The 20,564-nt window shown below is 38.9% G+C and overlaps 1 protein-coding gene across 5 annotated transcripts in view; it reads right to left on the bottom strand.

Annotated features, from left to right (window-relative positions):
• LOC148411847 (mediator of RNA polymerase II transcription subunit 13-like) overlaps nucleotides 1-20,564 on the bottom strand; it is a 91,586-nt gene that overhangs the window by 61,044 nt on the left and 9,978 nt on the right. For all 5 annotated transcript variants that reach the window (XM_088434182.1, XM_088434184.1, XM_088434183.1 and 2 more), the window contains exon 2: nucleotides 1,830-2,067. In XM_088434182.1, coding sequence (XP_088290308.1) covers nucleotides 1,830-2,067 — 238 coding nt within the window. The remainder of the gene's footprint in view (nucleotides 1-1,829; nucleotides 2,068-20,564) is intronic.

The following is a 20,564-nucleotide window of genomic DNA, read 5'->3' as shown; positions in this document are numbered from 1 at the left end:
TGATTCTCTCACACGCTCGGCGATAGTACCCGAGTAGCATATAAACACTTGAGCCGCAAAGCAAACACATTATAGATATGTGCTATAGGAGGCTCAAATAAAGGACTTTTCCGCACAAAGCGCAAACACGTCTTAAACAAACAGCACAAAGCCCGCTGAGGATGCGATGGCTGGAGCGGCGAGAGGCCTTTTTGTGCGCGCCGCCACAATGGCGCGTGTGCGGCGTCATTGTGTGTTGAGCGGCACTAAAAGGAGTACTTCATGTTATGACACAAACTGCAAGTCAACAGCAAGACTGCTGAACCTGGCGCATCAAGCGCAGGCTCCAAATTCATGCCTCCTCCCACCCAATTGTTTTGCCACTGGCAAAAACCAATCGTGCGCGGCCAGGGGCGGAGCTACGACGTTTTCAGAGGGGTGGCGGGGATGACCAAATGGCTGTCAAAGACAGGTGTGTTCAGACTTTTTTAGCTACTATGACCAAGTAAATCTGATCAAATTCATATTCGACTTTTTTCTTTCTATATTCGGTGTTCCTTCATTTTTCACGTTTTATGGGGACCGGAAACCTCTCGCCATAATCGAATTCCGCAAAATACGATTCACACCCGCCACCCAAGGATATTGTACTTTCTTTCCTGCGCCCAATGATATCCTAACCGCAGTACACAAACTGTGTTTACTTTTGCAACACACAACACACGGTGCATAGTGAGCAGCCACTAGCTCTGCCTACGGACCCAAGCACTATTCCGCCCCCTGCCCACCTATTACCCACATTGCAGGTTTTCTTAAAAGGCCAGGCGCTATAATTCTTTCGCATTCTTCATTATTTCCTCATGCATCCGCTCACACACCTCCTCCTTCCACAGCCATAAGCGCACCATCTTTATGAAACGCCATGACTCGTCAATGTAAAATGACGAGCGCTGGTTTAGTTTTAGGCAGAAGTGCCTTCATTTGCGGTTGAACAAGACCGAGTATTAACAGGCTGCTTCAGACTACATATTAGTGCATACATTACATAAGTGCTGCTGTAAAGTGATGGTCTTTAAAAACAAAATTTCAAACGCACCAAGCACTGAAGCCGCAAAAAGAGAAGCGCAAAGTGGCATGCGAACACTATATATTCATAACTTGCATAACTGCATGAACTCATACATATCCTCCTGACACTCAGCCTGTTCATTTATGTCAACATTAGACATTTTTGGGGGTCTATATCTTCTGAGTAACTTATTAAATATACTAGTGTGCTCAGTAAAGGACATCCGGGTCTTTCCAATGATGCCTCATGCGTTTGGATGAGATGCAGTGAACTTTGCTATCTTGCTGAGACAAAATGTCCCAGGAGGATACGCATGCATTGAGGCAAGCAACGGGCATATGACTGGCTGCCCTGTAGGTCAATCAAGTGACAAATTTCACAACGGATAGTAGGCGGGAGTCTTTGTTGCTTTTCCCCAACTGATTCACTTAACGGGCAGTGATTGAGTCAAGAGGACCATGAGAGGGACCAACACTCCCTTCGCAAGCTACTAGTGGTGCAAGGTGTACTAAATAAGCGCTCGTTTGTAATGTAAATATTTACACATTTTGTGAGTGTTTTTAAAAAGGGGAGACTGGAACGGATTAATGGCGCTCCCATTCATTCTAATTGGGAGAGATGATTTGATCAGAAAAACACTGAATATTTATGAAGTCTCATTCATTCAACCTTAAACTATGAAATTAGAGTTACATCGGATTGAAAGATCCAAATCATTATGAAAAAATATGATAATAAGCTAGGAGAATAGAAGCAACTTGTGTTTCCTCCTCTCACTCACCTTCCAGCTCGTGATGGATGACGTCCGACAGGTTGGGCTCGTCGCCCCACCAGAAGATCCACAATTCCTTGGCGTCGGGCTTGATCTTGCGGCGCCATACGCACAATAGGTTGGCCTGCACGCAGCGCATGAAGCTGCGCAGGACCGGGTCGTCCTGGGCGGGCGCCGAGATCACCGGACCGTACTCGCCGCTGCCGCGGAAGTTGTAGCAGCGCCATTTGATGCCCGTCAAATCAGCCTGATGAAGAAAAAAAAAAGAGGTAAATGATGACTAAGTGTCCAATTTGTTTGATTAAAGGTTCAAGCAAAAATTCCCTGCAAAAATTGATGTAATTTAGGGTCCCTTAACACAATCATAAGGACTCGACATTCAAAGCCATACACATTCAAAGTCAGAGATAATCTAAGGACAATGGTCACCAAGTGGGCAAAAATAGAACCTGCACCTCACATGCATATTTTGAATTGGTATTATGCATAAAACTTTACAATAACCACCTGAGACACAGTCGATTTATTTGTGTCCACTGCTGTGTCCATTTTGTCCCCGTGAATTGCTTCCCACCCAAGCTCTATGAAACATCATTGGAAAGACGAGGATGTCCTCTACTCAGTACACTAGAACCTAGAAGACTACCTTTGATGAGTCAAAAGATACACAGGTAGACCAAAAACATATGTCCACTGCAATGGACACAATGGAATAGGCTGGGTCTCAGGGAGATGGATGACAAAATGAATATATGGTCTCAACTTCATGGATTTTCATCATCACCGGCGTTTCTGGAGCATAACCTTCCATAAACGAACGCTTATTCCTCCTTTGCTGGCACAAGTTTGGGATTGATTTTTCTTCATCTCCGCGAAATTGCTTTGTTTTTATTGCTGTTGGTTAGTTACTTGGTTAGTTAGTTCAAGAGCATGCAGGAGGTCTATGATGTGAGCAATTTGCTAAAATCGTTCACTTGCCGGAGGTCTTTTATCTTTGAGTGCCATTCTGGTGCGTATTTATTTTCCTACACGCAGGATGATATAAAGCAAGCACTAAGCATGAATCAATAACACGAGTGCGGCGAGGCTTTTACACTGCAATAGCGCTGTTGTGTTTCACATGAAAAAAAAAAAAAAACATCTAATGCAATCAATAACTCCTCGGAGGATGTCCAATTACGGTTGCCTACTTCCTGTTGAAATTCACATGTGCTCGCAGCGTCTTGTTGCAAAGGGACAAAGACGCGTTGAACTCACTGGACCCGACGCAACATTCAGCTTGCCCGTAATATGACACACGACACGCAATACGTAAGAAGATGGTCAAAAATTCGCTTTATGATATATGTTGTGAGTCGGGGGGGAACATATTACAAATATGCCAATGAAAACAACTTCTTTTTATGTGTCCATTTCTGTGTATGTACTGTATAAACGTGTACATTGGTACTGGTAGAAGTGTACTAGTAGTAGTAGGGGTACTAGTCATAGACGTATTAGTAGTGATACAAGTAATAGATGTAGTAGTAGTAGTGATACTAGTAGTACATGCTGTGGTGCTTGTAGTAGTACTAGTAGTAGTGATACAAGTAGTAGATGTAATGGTAGTAGTGATACTAGTAGTAGATGTCGTGGTGTTTGTAGTAGTACTAGTAGTAGTAATACAAGTAGTAGATGTAGTGGTAGTAGTGATACAAGTAATAGATATAGTGGTTGTAGTAGTAGTGATACTAGTAGTAGATGTAGTGGTAGTAGTAGTAGTGATACTAGTAGTAGATGTCGTGGTGTTTGTAGTAGTACTAGTAGTAGTGATACAAGTAGTAGATGTAGTGGTAGTAGTGATACAAGTAATAGATGTAGTGGTTGTAGTAGTAGTGATACTAGTAGTAGATGTAGTGGTAGTAGTAGTAGTGATACTAGTAGTAGATGTTGTGGTGTTTGTAGTAGTACTAGTAGTAGTAATACAAGTAGTAGATGTAGTGGTAGTAGTGATACAAGTAATAGATATAGTGGTTGTAGTAGTAGTGATACTAGTAGTAGATGTAGTGGTAGTAGTGATACTAGTAGTAGATGTCGTGGTGTTTTTAGTAGTACTAGTAGTAGTGATACAAGTAGTAGATGTAGTAGTAGTGATACAAGTAGTAGATGTCGTGGTGTTTTTAGTAGTACTAGTAGTAATGATACAAGTAGTAGATGTAGTAGTAGTGATACAAGTAGTAGATGTAGTGGTAGTAGTAGTAGTGATACTAGTAGTAGATGTAGTGGTGTTTGTAGTAGTAGCTACTGGTAGTAGCAGGGGTACTAGTAGTAGACGTAATAGTAGTAGTAGAAGTAGTAGTGGTAGTAGGAGCAGTAGTGGTTGTAGTACGGTTGTAGTAATATGAGAAGTAGTAAGGAACTCCTCTCGTAATTTTAAGAGCGCTAAATGAAATGTGAGACAAGTTACACAAACACTCTCGCGCAAGCGTTTGCTCCTCTCATGTAGCGTGAGGCTCTCTCCAATTCTTTGCTCCCGAGGATTTTCAAGAAAGTCCCCCTCTCCGGTATAATCTTTTGGAGATAAATTTGCGGAATTGGACTACAACGCTTGTAATCGGGCCCGATTATCAACACGTGTCCTAAAATCCGTCCGAAGGCGAGCGGCGGCATCTTTGCGTGTTGCGCAGCTGCCCGCCCAGCTCAGCCATAATTACAAAGCCGTCCGTCCTATAATGACAGTGCGTGTAATGGGAGATATAAACATTGGCGCTGCGATAAGCCCGGCCCTAAAATTAGCCGCGACAAGGTCAAGGATGCTGCGTCTCCCGAAGCCGACGCAAAACAAAAAAAAAAAAAAAAAGAGAGATAGAGAGAGACATCTGCTCGCACTACTGCCTCGTCACTCTCAGTCAGTGTCAAAAGTCCTTCCGCTGGTTGACACGGGAGGGTCATGCAACCCGTCATTGGCACAAGCACGGAAAGCAAAAAAAAAAAAAAATTCCTTTGTGCGCGGTGTACGCTGCAAAAAGTGTACGAATACAAGAAAAAATATATTAGAAAGTGGAAATATTTTCTTGTTTTAAAAACAAAAAAATCTGCAGATTAGGTAGGAATGAGAATTTTTTTCATTATGGTTTTACAAAAAAAAAAAAAAAAAAATTATATATATATATATATATATATATATATATAGTATATATATATATATATAAATATAGAAATATATATATATAGAAATATATATATATATATATATATATATATATATAGAAATAAATTACTTTTGCAATTAGGTATTTGAACATATAAAGTAATCAATTACTTTCTGTACTAAATATTCATGTATTCTAGATAAGTAGTTTGTCTTGAGTATATATATACTCAATTACATTAAGTAGTTGAGCAGTACCTGAAGTTAAGGTATAAAGTTATTGATTACTTTAACATGTCATTACCTGAAGTAATTGAATACTTTCATCCATTTAGTACTACTCATAAGACAATTATTTAGCTAGAAACTTGAAAAAAAAAACAGATTGGGGATTGAATGTCTGGACTCTTAAAAAAAAAAAAAAAAAACGTAAAAACACCTTTGGGATTTAATGAGTTAAGGGTGCGTCATATACACAGATATATACAGTACATAAATAGGGAATATATACATATATAAATGGGGGATTACGGTATTTTACTTTACTTTTACTTTTTTATTTAATGCTTTTTTTGGGGCATATATTCTTTATCCTCTGCCAAAACCGACACAAATCAATCTGCGTGCTTGACAGCATTTTACTGCCCCCTGTTGGTCAAATCACCTTCCAAATGAAAACCCTACTAGATTACAACGTCCCTAATGTTTGTTCTATTCGTATTCCCGATCACTTTCATGCTCATGTACTCGAGCCTCGTTTCATGCAAATTATTCATTACCCGCGCAGGCATAACAGCATACAATATAGAATAGAAACACCTTTGCTATTGTATTATTCAGCGTCCGAGACGACTCATCACGCGACGCCGATACCATCAGCCTGTTATCGTAACGCGTTTGCTAAATTCACACTGTAAACACTGGAGTGAAAGCGGAAGGGGGGGAAAAAAGCCCCCGCAAATTAAATTATCTGCCGCTCAATCGGCGCGTTTAGCGACAAATCAGCCTTGCAATCTGCCGCGCAAACAAAAAAACAAGCTTTTATCGTCGCGGCTTTAATGGTACCGTTGTTAATCGCCGTGAGGTGGGTACGGCAAAAACGGCGGCGAAGCCTCGCTCTCGCCCGAGGTTGCGGGAGGATTCCGAGATTAAGACTTGGGATGTGATGTATTTGTTCATCTTTAGTGCCATGGCACAATTAACTCATTCTATACCAAAGACGGATTTTTACGTTTTTTTTTTGTTTGTTTTTTTACATTCAATTCCAGGTACTTTTAGATAATTTTAATTATCTAAATTAAAGGCTAAAGGAGGGTCGAAACACGGGTAGTGAACTAAAAATGAAGTCATTTATTACTTAAGTAATTTATTAAGTAATTTATCACGTTACGTAATAAGTAATTTATTACGTTTTTTTTCTGTCCTAATGAAATAAATACACGCTCGTTTAACCCTTGAACTCTATTTTGAACAATCGTTTGATCTTTACATTGAAGGCATTTCACATAGAAGGGGAAGGATTGAAGGAAGACATTAGGGAGCTGAAATTTCACCCAGATGGTGACAACATGACAAATTTCAACTTGGCAAAAGCACTTATTTATCACACCGCCAGGAATGTGCAATCCCTTGGCTAAAATAACAGTGAGAATGACGTTAAACGTAGTTTTGTATCTCCGTCAATATTTTTTTTTCCTCTGAGCTTGTTGTTCACGAGGTTGCCCGGTTCAAGTCAGGAGCCAAAAACAAGAGTGTTCCCTTGCACCACTAAAGCGGTGACCTTCCCCTCACCTCTATTATCTTTCGCTATCTCTGCTCTCCTTCTCAACTGTCGGCACTCCCTCGCCGTCACCCAAAGCTTTAGGGAGTGTCTCAGGGACCCCCCCCACCCCCACCCCCACTCCCCCCAACACACCCCCATCCTTCCACAGGATGACTTCAATGCAAGCAGAAAAGGCAACAAAACACATTTCTCACATTTGAAATGTGCTACGTAATAAAAAAAAAAAGAATAAACGAATAATGCATTTAACATTCACTGCCAAAGACATATTTTGACGTACATTTCCATTTTTTTCAAGGAGGGCCGAAAAAGGCTTGTACCAAATAAATCAGTAAGTAAACTAATTAAATCAACTAGGTAATCGATTACTTCAGTAACCTAAAAAGTATTTTAGTGATCTAAAGAAATCAATTACCTTAGTACTTGAGTAGCTAATGTAATGGATCACTTTAGAACTTAATTCTATGACATAATCAATTAGTACTCAATTACAGAAAGTAATCCATTAATTTACTAATCAATTACCTTAAGTATTATACTAGTAAAAAAAAAAAAAAACTAACAGATTACTACTTAATTACCTAAAGTACTGAACTAGTCAAATAATAACTAGCATAATATTTTTATTAATATAAGTGTCTCTCAATTAATGGCATTGTTTTAGGTGTTTAAATTTTAACCAGTAGAAGGCAGTCAAGCACAAACAAGTCTGGATATCAAAAAGAAGAAGAAGATGAAGAACAGGAAGTTTTTGACCTCAGAGTAGCAAGCAGGCAAACGCTGGCTCGCTAATGCTAATCGCAATTGCTCATGGTTAGCATTGGCAAATTTTGTTGGTGCTTTAACAACTGTGTTGTTGATATCTAAGATTCTTGCTGTTTTCCACGAGGTCAAAGGTCACTGTATATATTTTTTGATAATTTGTCAAAATAACGAAACGAACAGATTCTTTCAAAAGACGTTTATAAAATTGTCAAATTTCCTTCTTAGACTTCTAGAAATGACTACGACAACTTTGATATAGTAGTAGGCTGGGTTCTGTTTTCATCTAAATAACACAGGACGGCTAATTTTAATCATAAATCTTCCAAAAAGTGTTTCCCTGCCGAGATGACATATGGACACTATTGAAGGCATCCTATCTATTTGAAAGCTCCAGTTTCTGTTCCCATGCGCACGTCTCCCTTCAGGCCTTGCACTATGATAAACCTGCGCGCTGTAAGGAAATGAGTTCCTCTGTTGTCTACCACAGTGGATGATGAAGATTATGAGGACATGTCCCGAGTTTGACCTTTCGCAAGAGTATACCTACGTGCAGTAATTCCGAGCATGAGCTGCTTGTTTTCGTTGCGGTTAACGCACTTGCTTAACACGTTCAAACCCAAAGTCATATTTTTACTTTTTTTTTTTTTTTTTTAAGAGTACACACATTCAATCCCAGACACTTATCTATTTTTTTACTTAAGAAAAAAAAGCAATGGGTTAAATTAAGTACTCAGTACTTTAAGTACTAAAGGAATAAATTACCTTAGTTAGCAATTGATTACTTGGATGGATTAAATGGTATTTACTTTTTATTAAAAGTAATTACTTTTCTTAAGTCCTAAAATTCTAACATATTCAATTACTACATAGAGTAATAGATTACTTATCTACTTGATTGCTTAGAGTAATTGATGACTTTAGTAATTCATGACCTTAACCCTTAAACCAGTATCTGTCAATCATTTGATCCTTACATCAAAGGCATTCATATCAAAGAGAACGCTTTGAATAAAAACACTAGGGAGCTGAAATTTCACCCAGACGGTGGCATCAAGTCAAAGTTTAAAACGGCACTACCAACGTCCAGGAAAATGCCATACCTTGGCTGAAATACCGCAAGTGGGATGTGGAAGAATTTGTCCAAAAAATTGACGCAATACTGGCATGGGTTAAGTAATTACCTCTTAAGTACTTAAGTAATTGATTACTTGCTTCACGTGTTTTTTTTGTAAAAGCCATTTTTTATACTTATATATGTATATATTAGTGTAGAGAAAAATTTCATCAAGTAATTGAAGTAATTGAAGCTTTAGTGCTTATGTTGAGTAAAAAATTATTATAAGTACCAGATTACCCAAAGTAATCGATTAATTTCGTACCAAACAGGTTAATGGTGTTGTTCAAAGGTGTTTCCAAACTTTTGACTGGTCCCTGTATGAACAACGCATCAATATAACGGTCGTTATTGTACTTAGAATAAATTATTAGTCTGTTAACATAATTGCCAAAGTAGTATTTTTTTTTCAAAGAACATGACAAGATAAACAAAATACTAAACCAAGAAAATGTTGATATTGTGACAGCATATGTTATATCTTTCACTCTACTTGTAAATTAATACAACAATGATACTCCGGGCTATGATTACCTCTTTACTAGCATAGCACAAAGTCGTAACAAGCCGTTAGCGTCTCATAACTGCGTTTTTTTTGTTTTACAATATGATCTTTCCAACTGTAACAATAACACGATATTAGCGAGAAAAATCTCACACAAACTTCCCAACTTACACTTCCCTTGCCTGGGAAATGAAACACTTCATTTTATTGTTGCACTAAACAAGTTCATTAGCGAATGAAATGTATCCTCGCCCACTTCAAACGCTGTGTTTAAAAAAGGCGTCGAAAAAGAATATTAACAGGCGCTGGTAGCTTTTAGCGCTCTTGTATAATTGTGGCTAACGTGCACAGTGGGCAGCTCCATCAGAGCTGACACACACTCTTGCAAGCACGCCATCCAAGAGCGATGACACTTTTTTTTTTTTTTCCCCCTCCCTCTCTTCTCACACAAGGCTTTGTAGAAGCCGGCGAGCTGATGGGCTGACAAAGGAGGCCCTTTAGGCGATTGAGAGACGGCTTGTATCAGCAGTTTTACCTCGTCGGGCACAAGTGAGAGACACTCGTTCTGGCCGAGCGGCGCGGCTTTCTCATCAACTTCCAATCTGCTTAGACTCTCGACGAGCCGCCGGTTTTGGGGGCTCGGCTCACGCGGCGCGTATATTGGCCTATATTGGGTTTTTTGACCCATCATAGAATGCCATATTGTGTTGTTTTAACTAATATTCCTTTTACATAGCAGAGAATACAATACAGTATTGAGTTATCTTTTTTTTTTTACCGCAGCATTGAATATCGTATTTTTTTATCATTGTATTGTTTTTTTCTTAACCTATCTTAGTAAATCATTCTGGGTTATTTGCAACCCATAATGGTTTCCGCAAAGAACACCACATTGGGTTATTTAACCAATATTATTTCTTAGCCCAGCATTGAATATCATTTTCGACCCATGTTGGGTTTTTTTTCCCCATCATATTATGCCACATAGTTTATTGTAACCCATATTTTATTTTTTTTTCTTACCCAGCATAGAATATCATATTGGGTAATTTTTAAACCCATATCGCCCTTTTTTTACATCGCCTAGAATACCATATTGGGTTATTTTTAACCCAAATTGGGTTATTTTTACCCATCAGAACACCATAATGATTTATTTTAACCAATATCGAATAGAAAATCATTTTGGATTATTTTCACCCCATCTCGGGTTTTCCGACCCAACACAGAATGCCGTATTGTGTTATTAGTAACGCGTATAGCATTTTTTTCTTCTTTTTACGCAACACACAAGTTAGTAGACAAAGACGATAACAACGTAGCGGTAGGAAAAGTAGCAGGCGACCCTCTCATCAATTAGCCCGGTGAAATCAAATTAACCCACAAGGATCCGCGCTCCCCTCGGGCGTCTAACGACGCAAATGAAGAGCAATGCGCCGCAAAGCCAAGCGCCGACCAAAATGGGCGAATCGGTGCGGCGGGAGAAAGAACGGCGAGGATGAAAAAAGACGTCCGGCGGGACTACGGGCACTAAACAGCTGCTTTTCCCGCGCTTTGTGCCGCCACCTCCGGCCGAGCCCACGACACAAGGCGGCGTCATTTGATCCGCGCCGTGGCGGCCCTGGGAGGTGAGGCAGCCAAGTGACCTAATTAGAGCGGCCCCGGTCCCCGGGGCTGAGTGACAGATAGAGCTGCCAATCACGCGGCGGCGAGCCTCCGACAAAGCCGCCGCTTGCTCACCTGACACAAAGAGACCGCGGGACACCGGCGAGGACACAAATACCGGCGGCGCGCGAGCGCTGTCAAAGCGTCGCGGGACGACCTGAGATCCCGCTAAATAATTAAGGCGCAAATAAATAAACCAGTCGGCCTCGCCGGTGTCTGTGACTTAATTAAGTGTGACGAGGCGCGCAGGAATGAAGTCAAGACAAAGACTCGCGCAAAGACACAGAAGCACAAAAACTGTTGCTAAGCAACATACAACAGCTGCAGGATTTTTCTCTCCCGCAAACAAAGGGAAAGATGAAGCGAGAGCAAAATATTCTTTGTTTCTATTTCGGTACAGTATTGCTTTTTTTTTTTTTTTCTTTTCGAGTGGCTAAAACTAGCAGCTCTGTTTTTTCCTTTGATGTATTTCACGTGCGGGTAATTTGGTTGTTGGGCTATTAGTCCGTTTTCTCGGTCAACTTTTTTTAAACCGCTGTGGGGAACGTATTAATTAGCAACTGGGTGATCGTTATTACACTCTTGCTCTTCAGGGTTTTATCTTTATTGGAGGTGTGACAATGGCTGAGAGCACATTCAACCGGTCCGGGCAACCAATTAACAGTTACATGACTAACAACAGGATCGCTGTCAAAACACTTATTGCAACACCACACTCTTGATGATAGTGACACATTTGATTCATCCTGGAAGAATGGAAAAAAAAAAAAAATGTGGGGAGAAAAAAAAGGATGAGATAAGGGCTGCAACTAATCCATAGCTCATTCACTTCAAATGTTCACTGGGCCATAATATATATATATATATATATATATATATATATATATAAATTTACTCATTAGAAAAAGATACCATAAATTTCGGACAATAACTTTTTCCCAACTTTTTTCTCATGATTTGAGCCCTGACGCTTAGATTCCAGGGTGGCTTATCTGCATTTTTTTATATACTAGCCACTAGGGGGCAATCTACCAGTTAAGCAAATGTTCCAGGTGTCAATTTATGGAACAATGAAACACAACCGGAAATAAGTAAATTAATGACTGTGCGCATTATTAGTTTTAAAAATGCAGTCTTAAAAATAATAAAATGATGTTCAAGTTGAATAAGATCTTGTATAAAAGTTTGGCACATACATTTAATGGATTTAGATATGTGTATATGTATATATTTGAGCTTTAATCGATGAATTGGATTAGAAAAAAGTTTCAATTTTCATCTCTTTATTCAAAGTCGGGATATTATTTCAAATTACTGGTGCAATAACCTAAGCAAACAAAACAAAACAAGACAAAAAAAAAAAAACAGTTACTTGTTTGGTCTCTAACAACTGGCAAAAAAAAAAATTGCTTTTTTGTTTTATGGTAAAAGAAAATCTGCAAATGTATTTTGACATTACACAAAGATATTAAGTCAACTTACAAGAACTTACTTTGAAAAGAATTTGGACCTTAATTAGAATATTTCAAACAAATTTAACCAAACTTTCTGCAGTTATCAGCAAATTTGATGGCATGAACAGTAGCTTTATCTTTTCAAATAAAGAGCAAAATAATTAGAACACGGAACAACATTTTCACTCGACTGTCTTTTAATGACTCTTTTAAAAAATGTTGTATGCCTATATTTTGTTACGTTTAATACGGACCGGCATTGTCATCGAGCCAGAAACAAAACAGATAACTTGAAACGCATTGAAAGAAAACACTAAGGAGCTGAAATTTCACCCAGATGTCAACAACATGTCAAAGTTCAACACGGCACGGCCACTTGGTTATCAGGACTGTGCCATCCTTGGCTAAAATACTGCCAGTTTGTTGTGGACTGAAATGACCCAAAATGGTCAAAATATCGCATTAGGGTATAAAAATTCAAAACACCCTATAACAAGGGGGAGACCGCACGATTAAATGTATAGCTCGAAACAAACCGAGCAAATTGAGACGGCCTCGTATTGGATCTCCCTGTCAACATCTATGTGTAATTCCGTAATAAGCGATGTAAAACGAGAAAGAAATGATTCACCACTGTGGTTAGCTGATCATGGAGGCGTCAGTGCCTATGAGTAGCAAATAGTGTTATTGTTCCCCAAATTGGCTAAATGGAGCATAAGTGCTATGAAACATATCTCATTTTGCTTGCAATCTGCCGCATCGATTTTTTTTTTCTCTCTCCCCTCTCTATTTTTTCCAGCAGCGCAACGGTGGAGTGCGGCGGTGAGTCAGGAAGTAGTCACGGCCGTGCCAGCGACTTAAACTCCCATCTCACCTGGGCAGGTCTGCACTCGCGGCTGTCGGGCTAATCCAGTGCTTGACGATTATTTTTTTTGCAAAGGCCCCCCCTTGAAAGACAAAACCTTTCCCTCGCTACTCTGACGCAAATTAAGATTGTTGTCTATAAAAGTCGTATAAGTAACATTAACAGAGGAAAAAAGTAATATAAATCCATTTTCAGCAGCTGTTTACTACTTTTTACAGTCTATATGCATTCAAGATTCAAGAGTTTTATTGCCATATGCATAGTAATGCTACACAATTAAAGTCTGCATTCCACACAATAGAGCAAATAATAAAGTAGGCAATAAAAACAGTAATAGGGCAATTACATATATAATTAAGTACTAAATTAAGTATTAATGTTCCAATGCTCTTGTGCATCTTATCTTTTTGTTTGTTTGTTTGTTTTTATTAATTTATGGAACAACAATCAAATACAACTGAAAAGATATGAAACGTTGGCTGTATTCAAAAAGAGTTTTAAAATTATAGTATTAAAAATGTAACAACGTTGTATTATCGAATACGATTTTGGATAAAGGTTTGGGACATGTAATTGGGATTGAAGGTTTGGACTTTTAAAAAGCACAAATTTATGTCCATGGGATTGAATGTTAAAAATCAATGTCATTATCTGACAAAAAGAAAACAAAACATAAAACATAAGGAGACACTTTTATCTAAAGCAGTACTTCTTAATTATATTATGCAACTCTCCCTTCTGGGAAAGAGCAATCTTTTGCACCCCCGTGACTGTAAATAAGATTATTATCTTTAAAAATCGCATAAGTATACCGAACACTGCATCCTTTTTAACATCAAGAAAAAAAAATAACAATATAAAACTTTCAACAACTATTAACTACTTTTTAGCAGCTCTTATACAGATTACAGGTTAATCTAAAACTGAAAAAAAATAACCAAGTGTATCATAATTCATATATTTTTTTTTTACATTTTATTCATATTTATATATATATATATATATATATATATATATATATATATATATATATATATATATATATAGATTTTTTTTACATTTTATTTATATATTTTATATATACATTTTATATATTTTATATATTTTATATATTATATATATATATATATATATATATATATATATATATATATATATATATATATATATATATATATATATATATTTTATTTTTTTGGGGGGGGGATGCACTTGGTTATTTTTTACAGTTTTTGAATTACCTATAATCTGTATAAGAGCTATAAAAAAGTTGTTAATAGTTGTTCTAAGTTGATTTATATTGTTATTTTATCCTTATTTTATTGCATTTATGTCTTTTCCCTGGGGTTATCCTTTTCCCTGGAATGCCCCCCCACCCACCCAGCCCCACACTAGTCGAGAAGGGCCGCGCATACGTACTTTTGGCCAGCCGAGACCGTTTTTGTACTTAAGTGAAACAAAAACCAAGAAAGACGGAGCTAATTTGCGAAGAGCGCAAGAGAAGGGCCGGCCCACAAAGGCCGCGAATCGACAGTCCGCACACGTGCTTTGTTCTCCTCAAGTAGCCTTCTGATTGGTCACAGATAATCTCTCGGCGGAACACGAGCACATGATGATCATTAGAATTTGCGGCGGCGGCGGGCGGACGGACAACACCGCGTTGTCTTCCTCCCCTTGCTCTCTCGTTGGCCCGGTCTAAAAGGAGCCCTTTTAACCTAAGTGGGCTCTGGACGGCGGCCAAGCGGGATACGGGCAGAGCCGTTTGGCTTGCAGGAAATATGCGGCCGCTTACAAGCTTGCGAAGACATCCCTTAAATAAAGTTCCTTCTCTTCCTCGCCGCGGCTTCCGTCGTTAACAGATCGGCCCCGAGATAAAGACGCCTCGAACGTTTGTCGCCTGCGAAAATCCATGACTAAGCGGACGCTTTGCGCTGAAAACAAACGCAAAAAAAACGCAGCGTTTTGGGTTGTTTACGCTCCATCCAAAAGTGCCTGAAGCCGAAGTTTCATACTGGAAATTCTTCTCGGATGACCTGACATTTGACTGTTTTGGAAAACGTTTCCACTGGCGGCAAAAGAGTAAACTAACGGAAGCAAGTTCTCACATCTGAATGTTGTACGGTTGCATTTTCAATCCTGTTAACACACAAAAATAATTATGGGTTCAATTGCTGACCCTCAATTTGACAACTTTTAGGGTGTTTAGTTTTAGTGTATATATATATATATATATATATATATATATATATATATATATATATATATATATATATATATTGGGGTCAAATGAATATCCCAGCAAATAACCCAAAAATAATGGGTGAAAAATTGGGTGAAATAAATGACCTACTAAATGACCCTATAAAATTGGGTTCCTTGGTGGGTTTTATATACTATATATATATATATATATATATATATATATATATATATATATATATATATATATATATATATATATATATATATATATACATATATATATATTATACATATATATATACATATACATATATATATATACATATATATATATATATATATATATATATATATATATATATATATATATTAAAAAAAAAAACATGAACAATCCACTAAATAACCCAAACATATTTGATTTGAATAACCCAAACAACCCCAAAAATAAAAGTTTTGGGCTATTGTTTTGGTCATTTTTACTCCAGACTATTTTTTAGTTGTTTTGTACAAAACAACTATGTTTTTGTAGCCGAGGTTGGTTCCAAACAATAAATGTGTTGTTTTTTTTTTTGAGGTGGGGGGGGGGGGGTCAAATTAATTTAAAAGACAAATGGAGTAAAATCGTGAAAAAATTGAAAATTAACCCAAGTGTGGTCACAACTGGACCCATGTTTTTTTTTTTTTCTTTTTTTTACTTGTTTTTTTTTCTTATCTTTTGTTTGTTGTTATTTTTTGTTGGGTCAACATTGGGTCAATCGTTAACCTGCAAAAGAAACCCACAAAATTGCTTTATTCTGTGGGTTATCCATTTAACCCCAAAGGTTTTTTGGGTAAAAAAGGGGTCAAACAAACAACCAAAAATACTGGGTGTGTTTTGGCCAATTAATTTTACCCATTTTTGTTTTTATTCCAAATCATCTGATATTTATTGTTGCTTCCTTTTGTTTATTCGCCCTACCTTTTTGTGTCAAACAAATAACCCAAAAACTTGGGTTTAATTGGGGTCAACACTATTATATATATATATATATATATATATATATATATATATATATATATATATATATATATATATATATATATATATAATTTTTTGCTGTCGACCAGTCTTGCACACCGCAGCGTTTTCCACCAACAAATTACCGCCCGATCTGGGATGGAGATTCTAAAGCTATTAAGCGGGATTTTCCAGGTTAAGTATAACGGCTACGAAATGCTCAGTGTCAGATTTGAATCAAACCTGATTGGAAATTACGGCGCCCGAGCCGTAAGAAGATCTCCGATTGCAAAAACTACAGATTTATTGGAGCTGTTGACATCTCAGCGAAAGGTAATGGAAACATCATTTTCGGATAAAGAGGTAGACGGAAAAAGGAAGTTGCGCGGGAGCAACCCGGCGCAGATGAAAGTATAAGACGCTTGGCGGAGGCAAAGCGTAAAATGTATCGGAAGGCAGAATAATCCGCCAAGATGCGCGCGAGCCAGATGGAGCGTCTCTGCCCGAGATAACAAGAACATCCCCCTGATGCAACATAACGGCTAAATTCGTCATAAATAAGAGCGGCGGAGGCTGCGGCGGCGTGACAATGATGTGTTTAATCTATCCATCCAGGACTGGATCTGCCAGTCTTTTGCTCATCTGCCAAGCTAACTTTCCAGGAGCCAGCTAGCGTCGCCGCCTGCCAATCCGGCCTCCCCGCTCCGCCGCGCACGCGCTCCGACACCGGCGGCCGCTAAGAATAGAACACAGCTGGCACTGCGGGACTTACATATTTCACACTCCCGAATACCGCTGCCCCCGTCCGGGCCCGTTTTACCGACGGGCTAGCGGCGGCGGCCTAGAGCGTCCCGCCCACGCTTTCCGCGCCTTTCAACTGATCTTCACCTCCGCGGCCCGCCGATTGGATGAAACCCGAGACGACGCTTGGGTGAAGGGGGAGGCGCGACGCGAAAGATGAAGCGTCCCGTATCTGGCATATTTGCGTGCTAGCGGGTCAGCTAGCGTCGACAAAAAACATGAATTTCAGACTGTAAGGCCGCAGTTTTGCTTCAGCTTACAGTCCGGTGCGGCATTTCTGAGACAAGAAGTTGCTTGGGAATGCAATCGGGCCTTTTACTGTGGTGCTGGTGCAGTGTTCTAAAAAGTTACTTGCCATCAGTGGCCGCTCTCCAATTGTGAATGCAATCGGGCGTTTTACTGTGGTGCTAGTGCAGTATTCTAACAAGTTACTTGCCATCGGTGGCCGCTCTCAACTAGTGAATGCAATCAGGCGTCTTACTGTGGTGCTGGTGCAGTATTCTAAGAAGGTACTTGCCATCGAGGGCTGCTCTTCACTAGTGAATGCAATCGGGCATTGTACTGTGGTGCTGGTGCAGTATTCTAACAAGTTACTTGCCATTAGGGGCCGCTCTCCACTTGTGAATGCAATCGAGCGTTTAATTGTGGCGCTGGTGCAGTATTCTAACAATCCGAGTGTGTGTTACGTTGAAAATATGTTGGTGCTGCTCATTTCTAAACGTGCAGGCATGTTCAATTTTGGACTATAAGCCGCTACTTTTTTCCTCATCCTTTGAACCCTGCAGCCTCATAGTCAAGTGTGGCCAGAGGGCAATCTCATGGTAAACAAAGGGAAACAAAAGAAGACTCAATCAAAACTTTGAGTTTGAACCACTATTCTACTTGCCACTACGGGTCACTCTGCACTAGCAAAAGCAAACAGGGATGTTACTGTTGTGTTGGTGCAGTATTCTAACAATACAAGCATGTCAGTGTTATGTTGAAAATGTCTTGGTGCTACTCTTGTTTCTAAACGTGCAGGGATGATTAATTTTCAGACTATAAGCAGCTATTTTTTTTATCCTCATGCTTTGAACCCTAAAGCTTATAGTCCACCTTGACTTATATGTAGTTTTTTTGCTAGCCACCAGAGGGAAATCTGACATTAAACAAGGGGAGCGAAAAGACAAAAGTTTTGATTGAGTTTGAACTGTCATTTTACTTGCCACTACGTGCACTCGGGCATTTTACTGTTGTGTTGGTGCAGTATTCCAACAGTCAAGGGTGTTGGGTGTTATGGTGAAAATACGTTGCCGCTGTTTTTATTTCTAAACATGCAGGCATGATATCGCTGTATCCGGGCAGTTTGATAAGAAAAAAAAGGTCAAACTTCCATGTACCTTCTTCCTGCTTAAAATTCTGATACCACAACCTGCGGCTTGTAGTTAGTTCGGTGCGCCTTATGCGTGACATAAAAAAAATGTAATTGGTCTTACAGTTTTATCGGCGCAATCCTGCCAACCAACACAAAGAAACAAACGTCAATGAAAGCATCACCTCCTTGGCAGAGTAAGCACAAGGCACGAGCGAGCAACTGAGTGAGTGAGCGCAGCTTTTTTCATCTTTTTTTTTTTTGTGTCTTTTTTGCTTCTTTGTGATTCCATGCAGCCACCCCACCCACATAGAACGCTTGAATTATGCTCCGGCGGCACGGACTCTTCGCATTGTAGAGATGCACATGATGTCATTGCTGATACAGGTTAGCCAGCTTAGTTGGTAAAAGTAATCATATTCTGCACTAAATATTAGGGTAAAAGGAGGCACTGAATGAGTTAATAAACTTACACCGTGCTTATTCTGAGACTACACAATAGCATAAAAACAAAAAAATCATGTGTGCAAGCTAGCTTGATGTTATGCTAACAAGTGTGTTTATACTCATCGCAGGGAAAATATGGAATGTCACCAAAAAAATGTTCGGAAAAACGTCATTTTTTTTCATTCAGTTAAAACAAAATACCTTAAATACTTTGGTTGACCAGTGCATTAGTAGTTTTCCACAGAAGATAAAGAATTTATGCCTGTGAGTATTGTCATATTTTTGATATCTTCTGTGGGTCCATTGTAGTGGTCTATATCTTATGACAACTAAGTCCTACTGTCCTCACTCGAGGACATCTTTCCTTTTCCGATGCTGTCTGGCTGAGATGCAACTTTGCTGAGACAAAAAATAGATACAAATACAAGTCTGGGTATCTTAAGTCAAAGCAAAAAAGTTGTGTCGCTCATATTTCAAGGCATTGTTGTATTCGTTTTTGTTGGGAGTAAAAAGAATCCTAAGGAGAAAAAAAAAAAGTCCTCGAGTACAAATAACTGAGAACTCTACATTTACAGTAAATACAGCGGCGCGGTACTTGTCTGTTGTTACTTCCGCCAACTGCGAGCCGGCGGTAGTCCGGGTCGAGTCCCACTGTGATGACAAGGGGTTCTGGCAGAAGTGACAGGACCAGATTAGTGGGAGGCGCCACCATAGGCACTCAAGGTGAAGCCGGCGTTGGCTGTCAACAGAGTCGGGCCAACGCCGGGCTTCGGCGGGAAGTGACCAGATGGATGCGCTGGAGAAGACTAGCGGGGGGGGGGGGGGGGGGGGGGGGCTTGGCTCGGGAAAGACGGACCGCTTCTGTCCTTAGTTAGAGGACGGCGCCGTGGCTTTTGTCGGCCGTCGAACGGACGACTTTCAAATGATGGCTGTACAATTAGGAGTGATGCAAAAGGGGGAAAAAAAAGCCTTTTAGTTTTATGGAAAACTCTAAATGGCCCATTGAGGGTGAATCCCTTTTGTCTATTGGCTGCCGACCAAGTCTCGCAGCTTCAATTCAACCACCGGCCTTAATGCTAAATGATTTTTAAAAACGCGGATTAAAACGTGAATGGGAGTGAATGAGTTCATTGGGTCTAAGTGACATGAAATGTTTTAGGGTTGATCCCGATATGGAAAAAAAAAATTCTAATCATTTAAAAAAAAAAATGTCAAGAATGTTTTTTTTTTTTGTTCCCAGACACTCACTACAATAAATATACAAATTACAGGCATCCTATAGTATGTTTCTAATTTTACAAAAAAGAATTTGGGGGAGTGGGGGCTTGGATGTCAGCAAAATATCATCTTTTGTGGTTAAAAAAAAAAAAAGCAAAAAATATTTAACTTTAAAAGAAACAAACATGGCAAACAAAAATCTGAATTTTTTTGTATTATGTACAGTATGTGTAAAAAGAAAAAAAATCTGCCAATTTTTGTGATCCTATAAATAAACAAAGTTAAAAAGTACATATATAATATCTATTATATTTTTTTTAAATGTATGTTTTGTATTTTGTATGTTTTTGCCATTTGTTTTCATGTTGTAGTGTGCTATATTAAAAAAAAACGACAATAAAATTCTGCAAAATGTCTTTCGTCAAAACATTTTTTTTTTTTTTAATA

Source organism: Hippichthys cyanospilos, chromosome 15 (genome assembly GCF_059441005.1).
Source record: "Hippichthys cyanospilos isolate Australia breed blue-spotted pipefish chromosome 15, RoL_Hcya_1.0, whole genome shotgun sequence".
In the NCBI taxonomy this organism is placed as follows: domain Eukaryota; kingdom Metazoa; phylum Chordata; class Actinopteri; order Syngnathiformes; family Syngnathidae; genus Hippichthys; species Hippichthys cyanospilos.
This window is presented reverse-complemented; position numbering and strand designations above follow the sequence as displayed.